General features: G+C 60.1%; 1 protein-coding gene across 1 annotated transcript; it reads right to left on the reverse strand.

The window, feature by feature from the left end:
• Nucleotides 1–653: 653 nt before the first annotated feature.
• BESB_033410 (indole-3-glycerol phosphate synthase domain-containing protein) lies at nt 654–8,688 on the reverse strand (the record flags this gene model as incomplete). The annotated part of the gene is made up of 6 exons (XM_029361927.1): nt 654–4,376; nt 5,057–5,236; nt 6,067–6,243; nt 6,923–7,074; nt 7,307–7,730; nt 8,137–8,688. The coding sequence occupies 6 exons, from the start codon at nt 8,686–8,688 to the stop codon at nt 654–656; spliced, it is 5,208 nt and encodes a 1,735-aa protein (XP_029220892.1).
• Nucleotides 8,689–15,145: the final 6,457 nt, after the last annotated feature.

Below are 15,145 nucleotides of genomic sequence, written 5' to 3' on the forward strand. Positions count from 1 at the left end.
GGGAGACGGCAAACCCCCACAAACCACAAAGCACCGATGCCGGGCGGCCCACCAGCTGCCTTGCTTGATTGTGTGATGTGCGCCTGGGGGACGGATTCGAGGTTGCGTCCTCTAGGCTTCCTCTATCTCGGTTCAGTGTCTGCTGTCGACTTCTGCTGCTTTTTTGTCGGTGCCGTAGGCGGCGAGGGGCTCTCACCGTGTGCACTTCACTCATGGTGCGCTTTTGTCAAGTTTTTTATATTTTCATGCCAGTCGTTAGCGACTGGCGTGGCCCAGCGTCAGTAATCGCACGTTTGAAACCAAGTGCGACGGTCGAATGCGCACATAATCAAAACTTTCCCAGAGTTTAGATTTTCGCTACAGCCGACGACCAGCGCTGTTCAGAGACACGCAGACACTCAGTCGATGTAGGGTAAAACCGAAGCAGCTCTTTGTCTGCATGTCCAGTAGCACCAGAGCGCCACGCGTCTGCTCCGAATGGAGAAGAACATGGTTCAGCGTGTAGAGTTGTAAGGTACAAGCACTACGGCAGTTCGCCCTCCGTTGTCGCCGCTACCTCACGCTCACAGGACAGTTGGGGAGCCCATTCGCTGCGAAGGCATCCCGCACGCATCTCCTTGAAGCCCATACCGCAACCGCCTCACGCGCAGCGTTCAAGTGCTCGCCTCGTCGCTGTTGCCAACCTCCAGGCCGCCGCTTCTCGCGAGCTCGTCGACGTATTGTTCGAGAAACCCTGCAACGCCGTGGCCTTTGCTTCCCAAAAGCGCTGCATAGGCTCCTCGTTCGCCGCCCAGCATCGCGCCTTGTGCGGCAGCCGCTGCCGCGGCATCGCTACCCGCGAAGCTCTCTGCACCGACGCCCCCAGCAGTCTCGGTCTGCCGAAGTGCGTCGCTTCTCCCGGCGTCATCTCCAGGCAAACTGTTCTGTGCCGAGCTCGCTGAAGAGGCCGCCGCAGCTGCCCGCGTAGCTGCGCGAGAAGCTGCCTGCAGACTGGCCCCCTCAGCCACAGCCGCAGCTGCAGCCCTTGCGGCTGCGGCTACCGCCTCTGTGCTCAGGGCGGCTGCGGGAGGCGGCGTTTCGCGTCGCTGCGCGTGCAGGCGCTGCTGGGTCTCGAGTAGCTCGTAGGCGTGCTGCCCCGTGCGGGGTAGGGCCGCCAGCAGCTCGTTCTCCGCATCCTCTGCGGAAGTCGCTGGATTCGGTGCCGCGTCGCCGCCCCGGAGCTTCAGCTCTTCGAGCAGCGCCTGCTGCTGCCTGCGCTCCTGAACCTCGGGAGGGTCGTCCAGGTGATGGTGACTCCCGCGACCCTGGAAGTAGGGCAGGAAAGCCTCCAACTGGTCCATCGGGGTGACCAGCGACGGGCCAGGCGTGTAGGTGCCGAATCGCGACACCGTCTCTCTGCCCCCGTCCTCGAAACGAGGAGCGTCCCGCGCGGCGTGCGCAGCAGGTTTCGCAGGAGAGCCCGGCGGAGTGTTGACGCCGCTGACGGGCGAGGAGACTTGCAACAGCCCTGCGGCGCCGCCTGGAGCCGCGCCGGTCCTCATGTCCTTGCTGAGCCAGTCGCTCTCGTCTGGGGGCGGCTGCGTTGCGCGCGGGTCAACAGTGCTCTGTCTCAACTGTTGATCTTCTTTCTTGCGCCGATCTGCCCGCGCCAACCACTCTTCCGTGCTGAAGGATACCTTTTCAGCCCGCCATGCGTGTGCTGGGGACTCCGGAGCAGACGCCGAATGCATGCCCTCCGACGGCGGAGCCTTCGCCTCCGACCCGGGCTCACTGGATTGGGGACCGTCAGACGCCCCTTTCTCCACCGAAACTCTGGCACCCTGTGACACAGTTGCAGCGCCCGTCCAAGGAGGCGTGCCCGCGCCGCCCTCGCTGCGCGCAGGGGCGCGTCTCGCCTCGTGTAGCTCTTGCGTCGCGCCTACCGCGTGCCGCCCCTCCTGCGACGCAGCACTCGAAAGTCTCCTTCCTTGCCCAGTGCTTCCAGGACTTGAAAGATGGTAACCCGCGGCATCGCTGGTGCGGCCGACAGCATTGCCTTCAGAACCGGTTCGTGGCTTCGGCGGCGTCGGGTCTGCAGCGTCTGCGTGCCCCGCTCGCCCGCTGTCGCCAGCGCGTTCTTGGTCCATCGCCCCGCCAAGGCCGCTGGTCGGCGCCTGTTCAGGACGTTGAGTAGCCGCGCGCGCGCTTCCGGCGCCTTCCTCTAGCGCCTGCTTTGTCGCCTTTTTGTCCCTCAGTTCCTGCAGAAAGCCTGCAAGTTCCTCCTCCGTGAAGAAAAGGCGCCCCACGCGCTCGAGCTCCGCTTCGTCGAACACCTCCGGCTCCTCGCCAGACTCCCCCAGACCTCCCATCGGGCCTGCCCTCGCTCCGCTGCGGCGGCCACTCGAAAGAGCGGCCTCCTCTGCGCCATCGCCCTCGCGGACAGACGGCAGCAGAGACGCACCCAGCAGTTTGCGTTCGTCCCCAGGCACTACGAGTTTCTGCGCCTCGCCCGAGCCCAGGCTAGCCGCGGTCGGCGGGGCGAAGGGGGCTGCGAGCTGGTCCGGGCGCGCGCCCTGCTCCTTCCTCGCTTGTACGGCTGCAGCAGCCATCGCCGCGAGCGCCTGTGGACTCGGAGGCGCCGCGCCCCTCAACGCAGCAGCAGCGGCCTTCGCCGCTGCTCGCGCGTCGCGCTCTCCCCTAGCGATGGCGGCGGTGGCTGCGGCGGCCGCGGCAGCTGCGGCTTGAGTTGGTGCGGCTGCACTCAGCGCCGCGGCAGGGTCGTTCGGGTCGGCGAGGGTGTAGGCGCCCCCCTCAGCCGCCTTCTGAAGGTGCGCCCGCGCGACAGCGGCGAAGCCCGCGGGGTCGGCGATGGCCGCAGCAGCGGCCGCCGAGCAGGCAGCCGCTGCGCGTGCGGGATCGTTCGGGAACGCCTCTCTGAAGGGTTCCGCGACAGCGTGCGCGTCTTCCTCCGCAGCCACGGCAGCCAGCGGATCGGCGTAGCCTGCCGCGACTGTGGATCCCGGCGGGTCCTCCGCGAGCGGCTCGCGAAGCGCCAGAGGCGGCACGAGCAGAGCGCCCGCGCCCTCTGCCCCCTCGCTGGGGCCGTCGGAGGCAGGGGCAACTCGCGCAAGCCTCTCGTTCCAACGAAACATCGCCAGTTGCTGGTCTCGATGCTCTTCGTGGACCAGGCGCTTCAGCTGCTGCTCGCGCGTGATCTGGCTCAGCAGCTCATGCGTGAACGTGCGCAGAAGCTGCTCCTCGTCGGGACTCGGCTCGCCGGCTTCCGGGGACGCGCCCGGTTTCTGAAGGCCTTTGCGGTGCTCCCTCCGCTCGCTCGCGGAGGCGGACGCGTGCAGCGTAGACAGGTCGTGGAACGGCCCGGTTTTCTGCGCGGGCGCTTCGCCCTGCTCATCAGCGGAAACGTCAACAATCCCCTGCGGCGGAGGAGGGAACGCCGTTTCGCTGGACGCACGGGGCGCCGCTTCGGGAGGAGCCAGCGCGCGAGAACTGATCGGAGACGCAGCCGTGGAGCCTGGGTTGACGCCGTCCGTGCGCGCCCTCGGCGGCGAAGACAGAACGTCGCCGCTCCTGCCACTGTGTGCAGGCGGAGGCGTGCGCGCACAGCCGTCTGCCCCCTGCGCAGATGCATCGACTGCTTTCCCTCTCACCAGCCGCGTGTCGAGAGACACTGAGTGGCGGGGCTGAAAGTTGGGGCCGGACTGTCGCAGCACGCGTTCAGAGAACTCTTCAGCCGAAGCCTCGTCACGGTGGCGCTTCCTGTCTGCCGGTGCAGACGCAGCGCCGCCACGCGGACTCTCCTGAAGCCGCTCAGAACTAGAACTTGCGACGTGCTGGCTGGCGTCTCTCCTGGCCTGTGCCGCTTCTACTCGGCTTCCCTCTGCTCGGCTTCCCTCTGTGCGCGGACGCGGCGTTGAGCTCTGCGGACGCGGGTCGGCGTCGCCTGAGTCCGCAAGGCGGTCGTGGCCTTCGAGACGCCAGCCGCGCTTGGCCTCCTGGTACACTTTCTCCGCAAGATCCAACTCGCCTTCGTCATTGGCGTCGCCCGCACGTTGTCCCTCTGCCACATTCACTCCAGTCGCGGCGGCCGCCCGGCCAAGGCGAGGAGGGCCGCTCGCCGCGCCCGCGTGGGCGGCGCCGTCTTCCAGATCGCCGGCGCGGCCGGTCTCTGTCTCGGACGAGGCAGTGGAGCCTGCTGCTCTGCGGGCCTTTCGCTGCGCCTTCAGCGCCTCCTCCTCCGCCGCGATCGCCGCGGCGGCTTCTTCCACGCCTCGGGCCGCAGCCGCTGCCGCCTGCGGATTTGGAGCAAAGAGGTGCACGAGTTCGCGCGGCGCGCCTCGCCAAGCCTTGATTTCCGCAATCAGATCCAACGCCCCAGGCTGCAAACCGGCAAACACGCCCAAGCACGCACCAGTAAGTTCCGCATAAGCGGTTCGAAAGCCGTGCTTCGTTGACAGGGGAGCGGGACCCGAGAAAAAAGCAGCAACCGAATGCACGACGCGAGTCCACCTCTGAAAAGTGCGCTGCCCCTTAGAAGACGACCTAAGAGACGCCGCGAACGCTGACAGACCGCTGCACCCGCGCGGTTCCGCTATCGTCGCCGAGTCGACCCAGTAGGCGGGACGAACGGACAGTCAGGCGTTTCCCCATGGCGAGACACCCTGCGCGAACTGCCCCCCGACAGATCCGCAGGATGCGCAGCGCGACTGTCCTCAGGTTCATGCTGGCCGCTCTCCAGCTCGCCGCGATCAAGGACCCCCAAATCCCTCTTTCTGGGTCCACACGAGCTGTTCTCGGCAGACGCCCACAGTTTCCGAGGGCGGCGACCCTCACCACCATCTGCTCAGGCGCAGAAGAAGCGATCCCCTACTTTCTAGCACCATTTCGCGAACTCTTTGGTCTGACCCTAAGCACACGCAGGCCTCTCCTGGGTGTCACCGGGCCGACGCGGCGAGGCGCGAGCGGAGCAGGCGACGCGCGTTCACTGAAGGCAGCGGACTCGCACGCAGACGGCCCTAAGGCTGGCGCGGGGTCCGCCAAGCTCGTGCAGGTGTCTTACTCGAGTCAGAGCCTGGCCCAGAACGACTCCATCGAATCCACTCTTTGCACACTTGGTGGCCTCCTCCGTGGAGAAGAGCCCGCCCGCGGCCAGCACGACGACCTCCGGCGAACAGGCGCTCCTTACGCGGAGCGCGTGCTCCGGGAACAGGCGCCCCGTGTAGCGGTCCCACTGATTAACCTGCACACAGACGACGGGCAGGAGACAGTTGACGAGCGCCCACGTGTCGGCTTCCCTTCCTCCACGTGCTGTGAATCTCGCACGGACTGATTCCGCGCCTTGCGCGCCAGAAAAAGCGGCACAGAAGCCCTCGCGAGCGCGCCCGCTCGCGCGCCACATGCAAAAAAAGCCCGCTAGAGAGCGGACCCGGCAACATGCGAAGGAAAGCAGTTGAAACACAGGAAAGCGCCACCGAGAGTGCATGCGCTGCATGTGGAGGAGGACGTGGCACTAGGAAAAGTACAAACCAGATGCTCAAATATGGAGAAGCGTCTGGAGGACGTGGCACTAGGAAAACTACAAACCAGATGCTCAAATATGGAGAAGCGTCTGGAGGACGTGGCACTAAGGAAACTACAAACCAGATGCTCAAATATGGAGAAGCGTCTCTGTACGACTGATCCGCGATCCAGAACTGTATAACTCAAATCGAATAAACAAAGACATTATAGTTCCTAGAATACTAGGTATGAGCAGGAGACACGCAGATGCCCGTCGGTATAGGGGAAGCAGCGAATTCTCGGAAGGCGTCCCCACCGCGACCACTCTCGCACGAGTGGGAAGTCCGTCCCCTACCGCAGGACGCAACCTGAGGGCTAGACGCAAAGCAGCACACTCAAGTGGTGTGGAAACGCGAGAGAGACGACCAGCGCACCGCGCGCGAGCGTCGCGTCTGCGGGACTGCCAAGACACAGTTGACCTGTCCCACTTCTATCGCCTGTTGTCAGTCGTCGTGACAGCGAGGGAAAACTATTATCAGACGCTAGTCTGATCAGGCTCTGTCTGCTCACTACCAGCAGCGTGGCGCCGGCATCTTCCGCTTGCTGCGCCTCAGCTTCGCTGTGCACCTCGACTAGCGCTTGGGTGCCCATCGTTGTGCATGCAAAAAGCAAGTCCTCCAGGTCCTTGCCCGCCACGCTGAAGTGGAGATACACGCCGTCGGCCCGCGCCTCGACAGCCTGTGCTATCTGAGAAGGAAGACAGAAAAGCAGTTTCGCCCGCCCGTTGCAGCTGTCTGGGCACAAGGCCGCGAGTCAGAAGGCGTGACCCGAGCTTCACGCCACCAGTATCGGCAGCGCGAGCCTGATGCTTGAGCACACAGTCCCGCCCTTGGTTGGCATCTTTCAAAAAGGGGGAATTTTCTCGAAAGGCGTATGGTATGAGACACCCCCGCAAGCGTAAAATGGTTTCTACAAAGCGCCTTTGCTGACCGCCCCCCCCCTCCGTTCTCGACGGGCTCGGCAACGCGGAGTGCGAACACAGCGACAAGTGAGATCACACTGATGCCAGTGATAGGTTCTACCGGATGCCTGTCTGAACGCGTGGCGTTGTCAGTGCAAACACGCCTGCTGCTGGCGCTCCGCGAGCATCTGCCCGCACAGATGAAGACTCCACCTTGGAATGCCACGAGCCCGCTGCTGGACAAGCAGGCATTCTTTCCTTCCTTTGGTGCTCAGGATACACTCAAATCGGATACACACAGACAGGGTCGTTCCTAGAGGCCTCAAGAGGCCCCGACAAGACGAGCGTCTCTGGTGCATCACCAGCAGACACGCCTCCTGTCCGTAACGAAAAACCGTCTCGAGCCCGCCTAAATTCTACTTCAGGCGTTGCCGTCGCCATCCTCTGAGACGCCCCGCTGCGCACCTGTATAGGGTGGATGATGATGTCTTTCATCACGACTGCAGGGCGCTCGGCCCAATTGTAGGCGCTGCGAAGAGCCTGAGTGGTCGCTTTCAGGTCCTCGTAGCTGCCGTCCCACCCTTCTTTGTTGGTATTCACCAAGATGATGTCTGCTCCTGCGGGACGCGTCCGGAAGGAAAGACACACAGAGAGAGTGCACGCGGTAGAAAGCCGAGCCGCGATGCGGCGGATAAAGCAAACTGGACCTCGTACGAGAAGACAGCACTTGGAGCAGCTGTGACACCGGCGACGCCGCGGACAGAGCGCACGACCGCAAAGACAACCATGGGACGGCTGGACGTGCAGCATCCTGTAGAGCTGGCGAGAAAGAAGCCTCCAGCAACTCACCCGCGCTTGCGCAGTCGACAGCGATGGCTCCTGGATCGCGGTACGTGAGGCGGCGCGGATCGGCGGCGAGGTTGGTGCAGCTTCGCCGCTTCAAATCGCACGCCACGCTCAGTCGGTGTGGAATTTCGGTCTCCTGAAGCACCTCGTGAACATCGTAGGTTGGCTTTTCGTCGGCCTTGAGACCTTTTCTCGGCGCGTCGTGCGCCTGCCCCACAGCCTCCCTCGCGAGCTCCCCGTGTGTGTATTGTCCCTTGGGCTGCCAGCGGGCAGCATGCATCGCGCGAATCTGCGCGTCGCGCTCCTGGAGGTTGCCGTGGATGCGCATGCGCTCCGTGAGCTTCGAGTTCAGTGTGTGGTGTACGTACGCCTGCCGAAGCGCGAGAGGATCGAGCAAGCTCCCGTGCCTCTCTATGAGCAACTTCACCTAAGCGCAGGTAGCGAACACGCCAGAGAGGCGCGGCACGATGGAGCCGCCCCCAGCAAAGAAAGCGTGGACGAGAACTCGAGAAACGCAGTCAAAATTCATCAGCTGCTCATTGTTCTACATCGCGTTCGGACGTGGCTGTGGCTCCAGGACCATCGTCGCGTCGCAAGCCTCGCCTCGACTGAGGAGACGCTGCTGGCTTGAGAGTCGCGGAAACAGAGTCCAAGTTCACTGCCGCTCGCCAGGAGGCGTCCACGACAGCTTTCCAGGGCTCTTTATTCGCATCCGATCCCCCCCCCCTTCCGTCGGCAAGCCCCTGCTAGATCCAAGGCCTGGCAAGTCAGTTCTGGCCTCAGGCAGGCGCAGAGCCGGGCGCATGCACAACGACGATCCACGGCTGGCGTACCTCGTACTGTTTCGCCTCCAAGAGGCGCTCGAGTTGGTCAAGCGCCCGTCCAGGAAGGCGGCGGTCCCTGACGGTCGCGCGGAGGGCCCGCAGACCCGCGCCGCGGACCGCGGCGAGCCCTCGTCTGTCGCTCGAGAACCCCGCCACCTGGCTGGCGCGCCTGGTGCGCAGAATCAGCGAAGAGGACGGAGCACACGGAGTGCGGGCTGGCGTCGCACGCGAAAAAAGGCGCGAGGGGACTTCCCTCAGCGCCGCTCGCGGATTCGGGGCCTCAGATCGCGCCCTACCACCGTCTCGCTTGGAGACGGACGAAGGCCATCGCGCAGAGGGGCTCACGGGTGACGGCGAAGGGAAAAATGCGGCCGCCGGTGCAGGCGGCGGACAGGAAAAGGATTTCTGGTGGCAGGGCTGCGGGGAACTTGAGAGGCAGAACGCGCTGGCGGGGTGCATGTAGAGAGGGTTGAGTTTCCTCTCGAGAGAGCAAGACAACGCACCCACAAGCAAGAAGAGAAGAGCAGACACCTTCCAGGGAGGCGGCGGGAAGACCAGCATCGTTGACACGCGGGCTTGTGTCGACAGCAGCGACCACCAGTTGCAGCGCAGACTCGCATGCGGGCGACCGAACTCAATCCGTCCGCCCCCGCCGCTTCATTGTTACGAAGACGCCAGCTAGGACAGGCCATACAGCATAGTGTGTGTTTCTCTTGACGAGAACCCAACTTTACAGTCAGCGCGTGGTGTCAGGGGAAACCCGTGCGCGGCCGCCGCGGGGTATATCGACGCGGCCTCGCCGGCCGCAAAGGTCTAACGCCACAGACGGCCCGCTGTGTACCCTTGCCAGGCACTGCATCAGCGAAGCTTATTCATTTGCTGATAAGGGCCGGACGCTGCGCTGCTTGGCGATCGCCATCATGGAGTGCAGACCGCCGAGCTACATAGCTCCGGCATCGGACAGACCCCGACACCAAAGGAGGAGTAGCAAAATCTGCAGAATCTCTACCGACTGGGTGGGATCTGTCACTGCGAGGCATGTACTTCCCGACTAGACACGTAAGCGACTTTGGAGAGGACCGAGTGGAGAAGCATGTGACAGAATCAAGCGCTTGTGTACGTTGTATTTGCAAGACAACCCGTCGACGCATGTGTTGCGGTCGCACAGGGACAGTTGCATGCCGTCGTCGCACACCGGGACAGCAGCGTCTACGTCGGGGCAGGAGCACACCAAACCCATCCAGAATTCCATTAGAGCTTCGCAATACCTGTACGGGGAGCATTGAACCGCGTGTCTCTTACGTTTCTCGCCACTGATCAAGTCGTGCGCAGCGACCGTGTACCTTGCCACGCGGCACGGAGACTCCCAACGACGGTGGGACGGCAAAGAACGGACGGACTTACGAAGGACAGGCGTGTAATCACATTCCATTCAGCATAATGGAAGGAAAGGGTGTGTATGAGAAGCAAAAGGCTGTGAGTTGTTTATCAGCGGCGCCATATGGCGGGGTCTGGGCGGCAAAACCCCGTGCTTTCGCGGGCAGGCAACCACGAGAAAGCTCCGAGGAGCCTTGCGTCGGGCTAGGCATTTCAGAAAAGAGACTGTCACTCGTGACGCAGATACGCTTCAAATCAGCCGTTTGCCAGGGTTAGTGTCCAGCCTTCTCGGAAAAATTCCAGACGCCCTTCTCTTCACAAATCTGCCCCGTATACATCTCGAACAGGAACTCTGCAGCAGCTACACCTGATGTAGGTTTTCCCCTACGTGGCACCCAGTGCACGGCGTTCCTCACCCAAGCAGCTCCTGCAAAGTCTCGAGTTTAAGAGACGCTCAAACGGAGTGCTGCAATTGCTTCACCTTTGAAAACAACTCCCATCAGAGAAACCGGCGCAAATCACCTCTCCCTTCAAATAATGCACGGGAAAACTCGTCGACTGGGGTCGAGGCCGCATCCGGCTAAGGCACTGTCAGCAAATCGGGCTATATCCAGGAGATGCGTGTGTGTGTGGCGTACAGACGGGTCATGTGACCCCGATTCCACACAAGCGGACACTGCTGCCTACAGAACGAGTTCTCTGTTATTACGGTAATTCTTCTTCGTGACTGCGACCCGGAATAGATGGTGGGAATTGAAATCGCGGCCTGGGTGGCACTGACATTTGCGTTTGTTGCTGGTCATGTGTTACGGGTTCTTAAGGCGTCGTTGGGCAACCCTGCCCAAAGTCAGATGATTGCATTTGGAAGCAGGCAGTGTAGGTTCGAGTAAAGGAAAGGTGAGTACACGCCGCAGTTTCGAGCAACAGAATAGACAAAACGTGGGCAGAAAGTCTTGCGCATTTCCATCAGGTGCTGCAAACAGAACGTGTACATCACTTCGGTTTTCGTCGTCTCAGGCTGTCTTCAGAGTAGCGTCCAGTTGGACGCTCAAGCGATTCATCTGACTTCCTCGCACAGCTTTCCCGAATTTTCAGGGCGACTGTAGGAACAGAATACGAGAGTACAAAACCGGACATGTGCTTCTGTTCGGGAGCCTAGGGCGGTACTGAGGAGAAGCCACCTCAGGGCCATGTCGAGACAATAAGCAGTCTCAAGAGCTCAAACCTCCTCGGGGACACTTCAGCACGCAACTGAGTTTATGCAAAGGCATTAACAATTCTCGAGAGCCGAAACAACTCGAAGATATCCCAAGTCGCCACTTTGTCCTGAAAGACGCATGACCTATTCTCGAGAGCCGAATAGCTCGAAGACCTCCGAACACAAAAACGTCTCCTCGATTTTCTGCAACGTGACAGAGGCAAACCTCGTGTGATCTGCTGTAGTCGCGCAACCCTCCAAAAGTCGACCCGCAACACCGGGATCGATTCTTGTCAGGCGTGAACTCCACGTCGAGGCGCCCTTTCGAAAAAACCCTGGAGCCATCGGCGGGGCCACTGGCCGTCTTACGCGCCTCCAGCAGGTCGCAGAGCCCTGAGACGTTCTCGCACCCTCGGGCAAAAGACGGACAGGAGGTTGTCGCAGTGGTGCCCGTATGCAAGCCTGCAGTAGGGAAAGATGACCGTTCGTTGATGACCATTTCGATTAGTCATCTGGCGTGTCGGCGTCCAGCAAATTATGCTTGCGGTTGCTTGCCGGGCGACGGCTTTCCGAACCAACCCGAAAACGCCTCGAAAAGAAGCCAGTTCCTTCACGTGTGGGTTTGCGTTGAACCTCACCTGTACCCACAGTCACTATTCCCCTCTCCTACGTCTCCTCCGCCTCCGCGTTGTGACCCGCCTCGCATTTTTAGAGACAAAACAGCCCTCCAAGGTGTGGCGTAGAAGAGGCTCCAGATTCGCCTGTCTCCGTGAAGGAGAGGCTCCGCCGCAGCGATCCGCTGAGCCGTTTTTAGTGACGGGGTCCGTCCCCCGTGACGAATCCTGAGACCTCGGGTCTCATTTGTCTCTTCAGTCGACTCAGTTCTCTGCTCCTCCAAAGGTGAAAGCCGCTGGTGGCTTGACGCTAGGCGAATCTTTCTAAAAGACGAAACGATCCGTGAAGCCAACGATGTGGGCCGCGGAGCCCCAAAAGTACTATCGTGAGTTAAAGGCGATTCAGGCCGCTCCAGCGCGAGTGACGCAGTTCATCCTAATCCTTTAGCTTCTTCCATCTGTGTTTCATGCGCCGATATGGTTTGCCGTTCGCTGACTCAAAGTCACTCCACGCCCACTCGGCCTGCAGCAAGTGTCCTTCCTTCTACAGTCTCCTGGCTTCTGGTAGCAGATCTTCCAGGGCATTGAGCTTTAGCCTCTCTTTCTCCCTGCCTGAATTCGCCAGCGCAATGCGAGGAACAAGGATCTCTGTTGGCGTTGAAGGCCGCCACTTGTGATCGGGCATATGTCCGTCAATATCGTCGACCGAAACCTCTTAATAGAGTCCACTGTGCGTGAATATAAGATAAGAAGTAAACGAAGTACGCACAGTGGCACTCCTTCCCCGATTAAGGCGGAAAGACTTCTCTGAAAGACGAGAAAGGGCTGACAAGCCCGCCAGTAGCAGAGTTCGCACTCACCAGCGTCATCTTTTCGACTCTTGAGCAAGTCTACGCAAGTCACTGCAGTAACACGCGACCCTGGGAGTCGCCTGTGTCTGTGGCAACGCATCTAGTCCCTCGGACGCTGCTGCTTGACCCGTATCCTCTCATACGTTCTCATAAATACGGGTCGCCACGTATCTTTTATCGTGAAGCTCTTTGTTCTTACAAAGTCTTTTTTGCCTGACCGGAGACCCTTGTATCCGCCCAGAAACTTGCATGTGTCGCCGTCGGCGGTGTCTGGCTGGGGTGACCACTGAGGCTCCCCTTATCGCCGGGGGACAGGCACACCCCACGTACGCGCCGCCCTGTCCGCTGAGTTTCTCGCCCAGGCAGCTCCTGCCAAACCTCAAGTTTAGGAGACGCTGAATCGGAGATCGCTTCGCTTTTGGAAAAAAATCCTAGTAGAGAATCAGGCGCAAGTCACCTCTCTCTTCAAATCATGCACGAACGGCTGCATCGCGGCAGAAGACTCGTCGGCCGGGGTCGCGGCCGCATCCAGCTAAACAGCTGCCGACGGAACATGCCATATCTTAGAACACGCGTGAGTGTGGCATACAAATGGGTAATGTGACCGCTGTTCCACACAAAGCCGGCACTGCTGCTTATAGAAACGAATACCCTCTACTACTGCAGGTACCCTAAACGCTAAACTGGAGGGAACTGAAATCGCGGCCTGGTAACACTGGCATTCGTGTCTGCTGCTGGGCATGCGTTACGGGTTCTTGACTGACGCCGTTGGGCGACACTGCCCAAGTCTGATGACGTCGTCTGGGGACAGTTCGCAGTGTAGGCTCGAGCGAAGGAGAGATTAGTGCACCGTCGCCTGACAGTGTCATCCTGCACAAAGTCCTAAAGTTCTATTGCCTTGCGTTACCCAACGACCAGTCGCGCTTTTGGCTTCCCCTTAGACCGGCGTGCAGCAATGGCAGCACTCGCAGTGTACGGAGTCTATCGTACGCAAAGGAACAGCTATACCGCGGTCGTACCGAACGCAGCTAAGCCCCCCCGGAAGGAGCCAGTTTCCTGGAATTCTGCTGTATGTTACTGAACAGCGAGACATGAAGCGCAGCTGGCAGCAGAAGCGTCGCTGATATCATGGAAATACCCACAGCCGAAAGCCGTGTGGCTTGACGTCGATGAGACTGAAAAGCCCTTGGTCGCCGCGTCACGAAGAAGCAAAGCTTTTGAAGTCTTGAAAATAAGACATTGAAGCGATCGAGCGATGTGCTCGATAGAGATAACACGCCATGTCTCGGAGTCGAGTGCCACACACCTGGCCATTCAAGGCACATGTGTCCTCTTTCAGGCACCCAGCAACGCTTTAATTCCTCATTAGCGCGCCAACGCGTCGAGCCAGGGTAGAAGACGCAAGACAGCTGAGAGCCAATGATGCCTCATTTGGATGGTCTACGCCTTGGAAACCTCCAGCCGTTCGCCTTATCTGTTCCTCCTGAAGTGTCTCGAGACCGAGCTGTTGACCACATGCGGCTAAACGTCGAAGCGAGCCAAGTTTAGGGTTGTAACGATGAGCTTGAAACTTCATATGTGGTATCGTGAACCAAAGGAGATTCCGGCGGCCGATTGTATCTCCGCGACCTCGAAAACATCCGTTTTCCCTGTTCCATGATCTCCACTCTTTCTACCATCCTGCGAAGTCGCATCCCTGCTAGCTTCTGAAAGTCATGCCATATATTTTCTGCCCGTTGCCATCGTCTTTGCTTTTCCAAATACTTGACCTCTTCTTCAAGGGTCACCACAGCCTTAATCTTCAACTTTTGTCTTTGCAGTGGCTTGCGTGCCAGGGCCAGTCGAGGAAGAAGGAACTGTGCCGTAGTCTGCGGCCGCACACGGGCGTTGCTCTCTGGGTGATCACCCCGTTTCCGCTGATGAGACCCAGCCGAAGCACCTTGGACCCACATGATGCACAGCGTGCCCTCAAAGTGGGTGGAAGTGAGTGCTAGAATAAAAAGGAGGCAAGCGTTAATCAACAGGCTTGTCTTGCGAAAATGCAAGAGGGGTTTCCAGTTATAGGTGACTGAATCGCCGACACTACAGCTCTGAAAGCCACAATCCAGACACATCCTGTTGATCTCAGACAAATGCCAAAGCCTGCTGCGGCTGCCGTTGCGCCAGATACGCGCAAGACGCTGCATGTTACTGCCCGACATCGCAAGTAATCTTATTCTGCATGTTGTCCTTTTTGTCCTCCCTGCAGCTTCGCGCTTGGCTTGCCCGTCGCAAAAGGGTACGGCCTAGCACGCCGACTATCGGCCTCGCCAGACTAAAGAACAGTCACGGCCGGAAACGTGCCGTGCCGTGACGCCTTGAGACAGTCAGACTGGAGACCAGATAATCGCTTAACGGCTACGGACCGTCTCCTGGTTCTTCAAGCTCTCAACTGTCGTCCGCCCGCACCTTACAATTCCACCAGCAGTGCAGGCAATTGTGGCCAAGCGTAATCAATCACGAGTGAAGAGGTTGGACGACGGTCCAGGCCCCGCTGAATTCAATAATTTTAGCGACTTGAAAGCGGGAGGATGAACATTGACCCTATCCCCATCTGCATCTTCCCCCGTAAACGTATCATCGAGGGCACTCCGCAGGGACGCGTTGGACTTGTCCCAGCGACGAGGTGGGCCTGAATAAGCGAGAGGAGCCGTTTTGCGGATCCCACGACAACACAACGAACAAGATATTCCTTCGAGCTAGTAGAAGTATCGTGAGCAAAATATAGTTTGGATGGACAAGAGGAACAAGTAGATTGTTCAGGTAGATGTGACCCGACCAACAAGTGCGACATGTCGCAGCAGCTGCAGCAGCTGCACGATGCACCGGATGCCTGCCCATTGTCAAGCGGCGAAACTGGCATCGAACGGTCGAGGAGGGTCCACGCCGTTTGCGCAGCGTTGGCAGCGAGTCTGATCTGTCGCGAGGTGTCCGGCCAA

The sequence above is a fragment of the Besnoitia besnoiti genome, chromosome II, assembly GCF_002563875.1.
Source record: "Besnoitia besnoiti strain Bb-Ger1 chromosome II, whole genome shotgun sequence".
Lineage (NCBI taxonomy): Eukaryota > Apicomplexa > Conoidasida > Eucoccidiorida > Sarcocystidae > Besnoitia > Besnoitia besnoiti.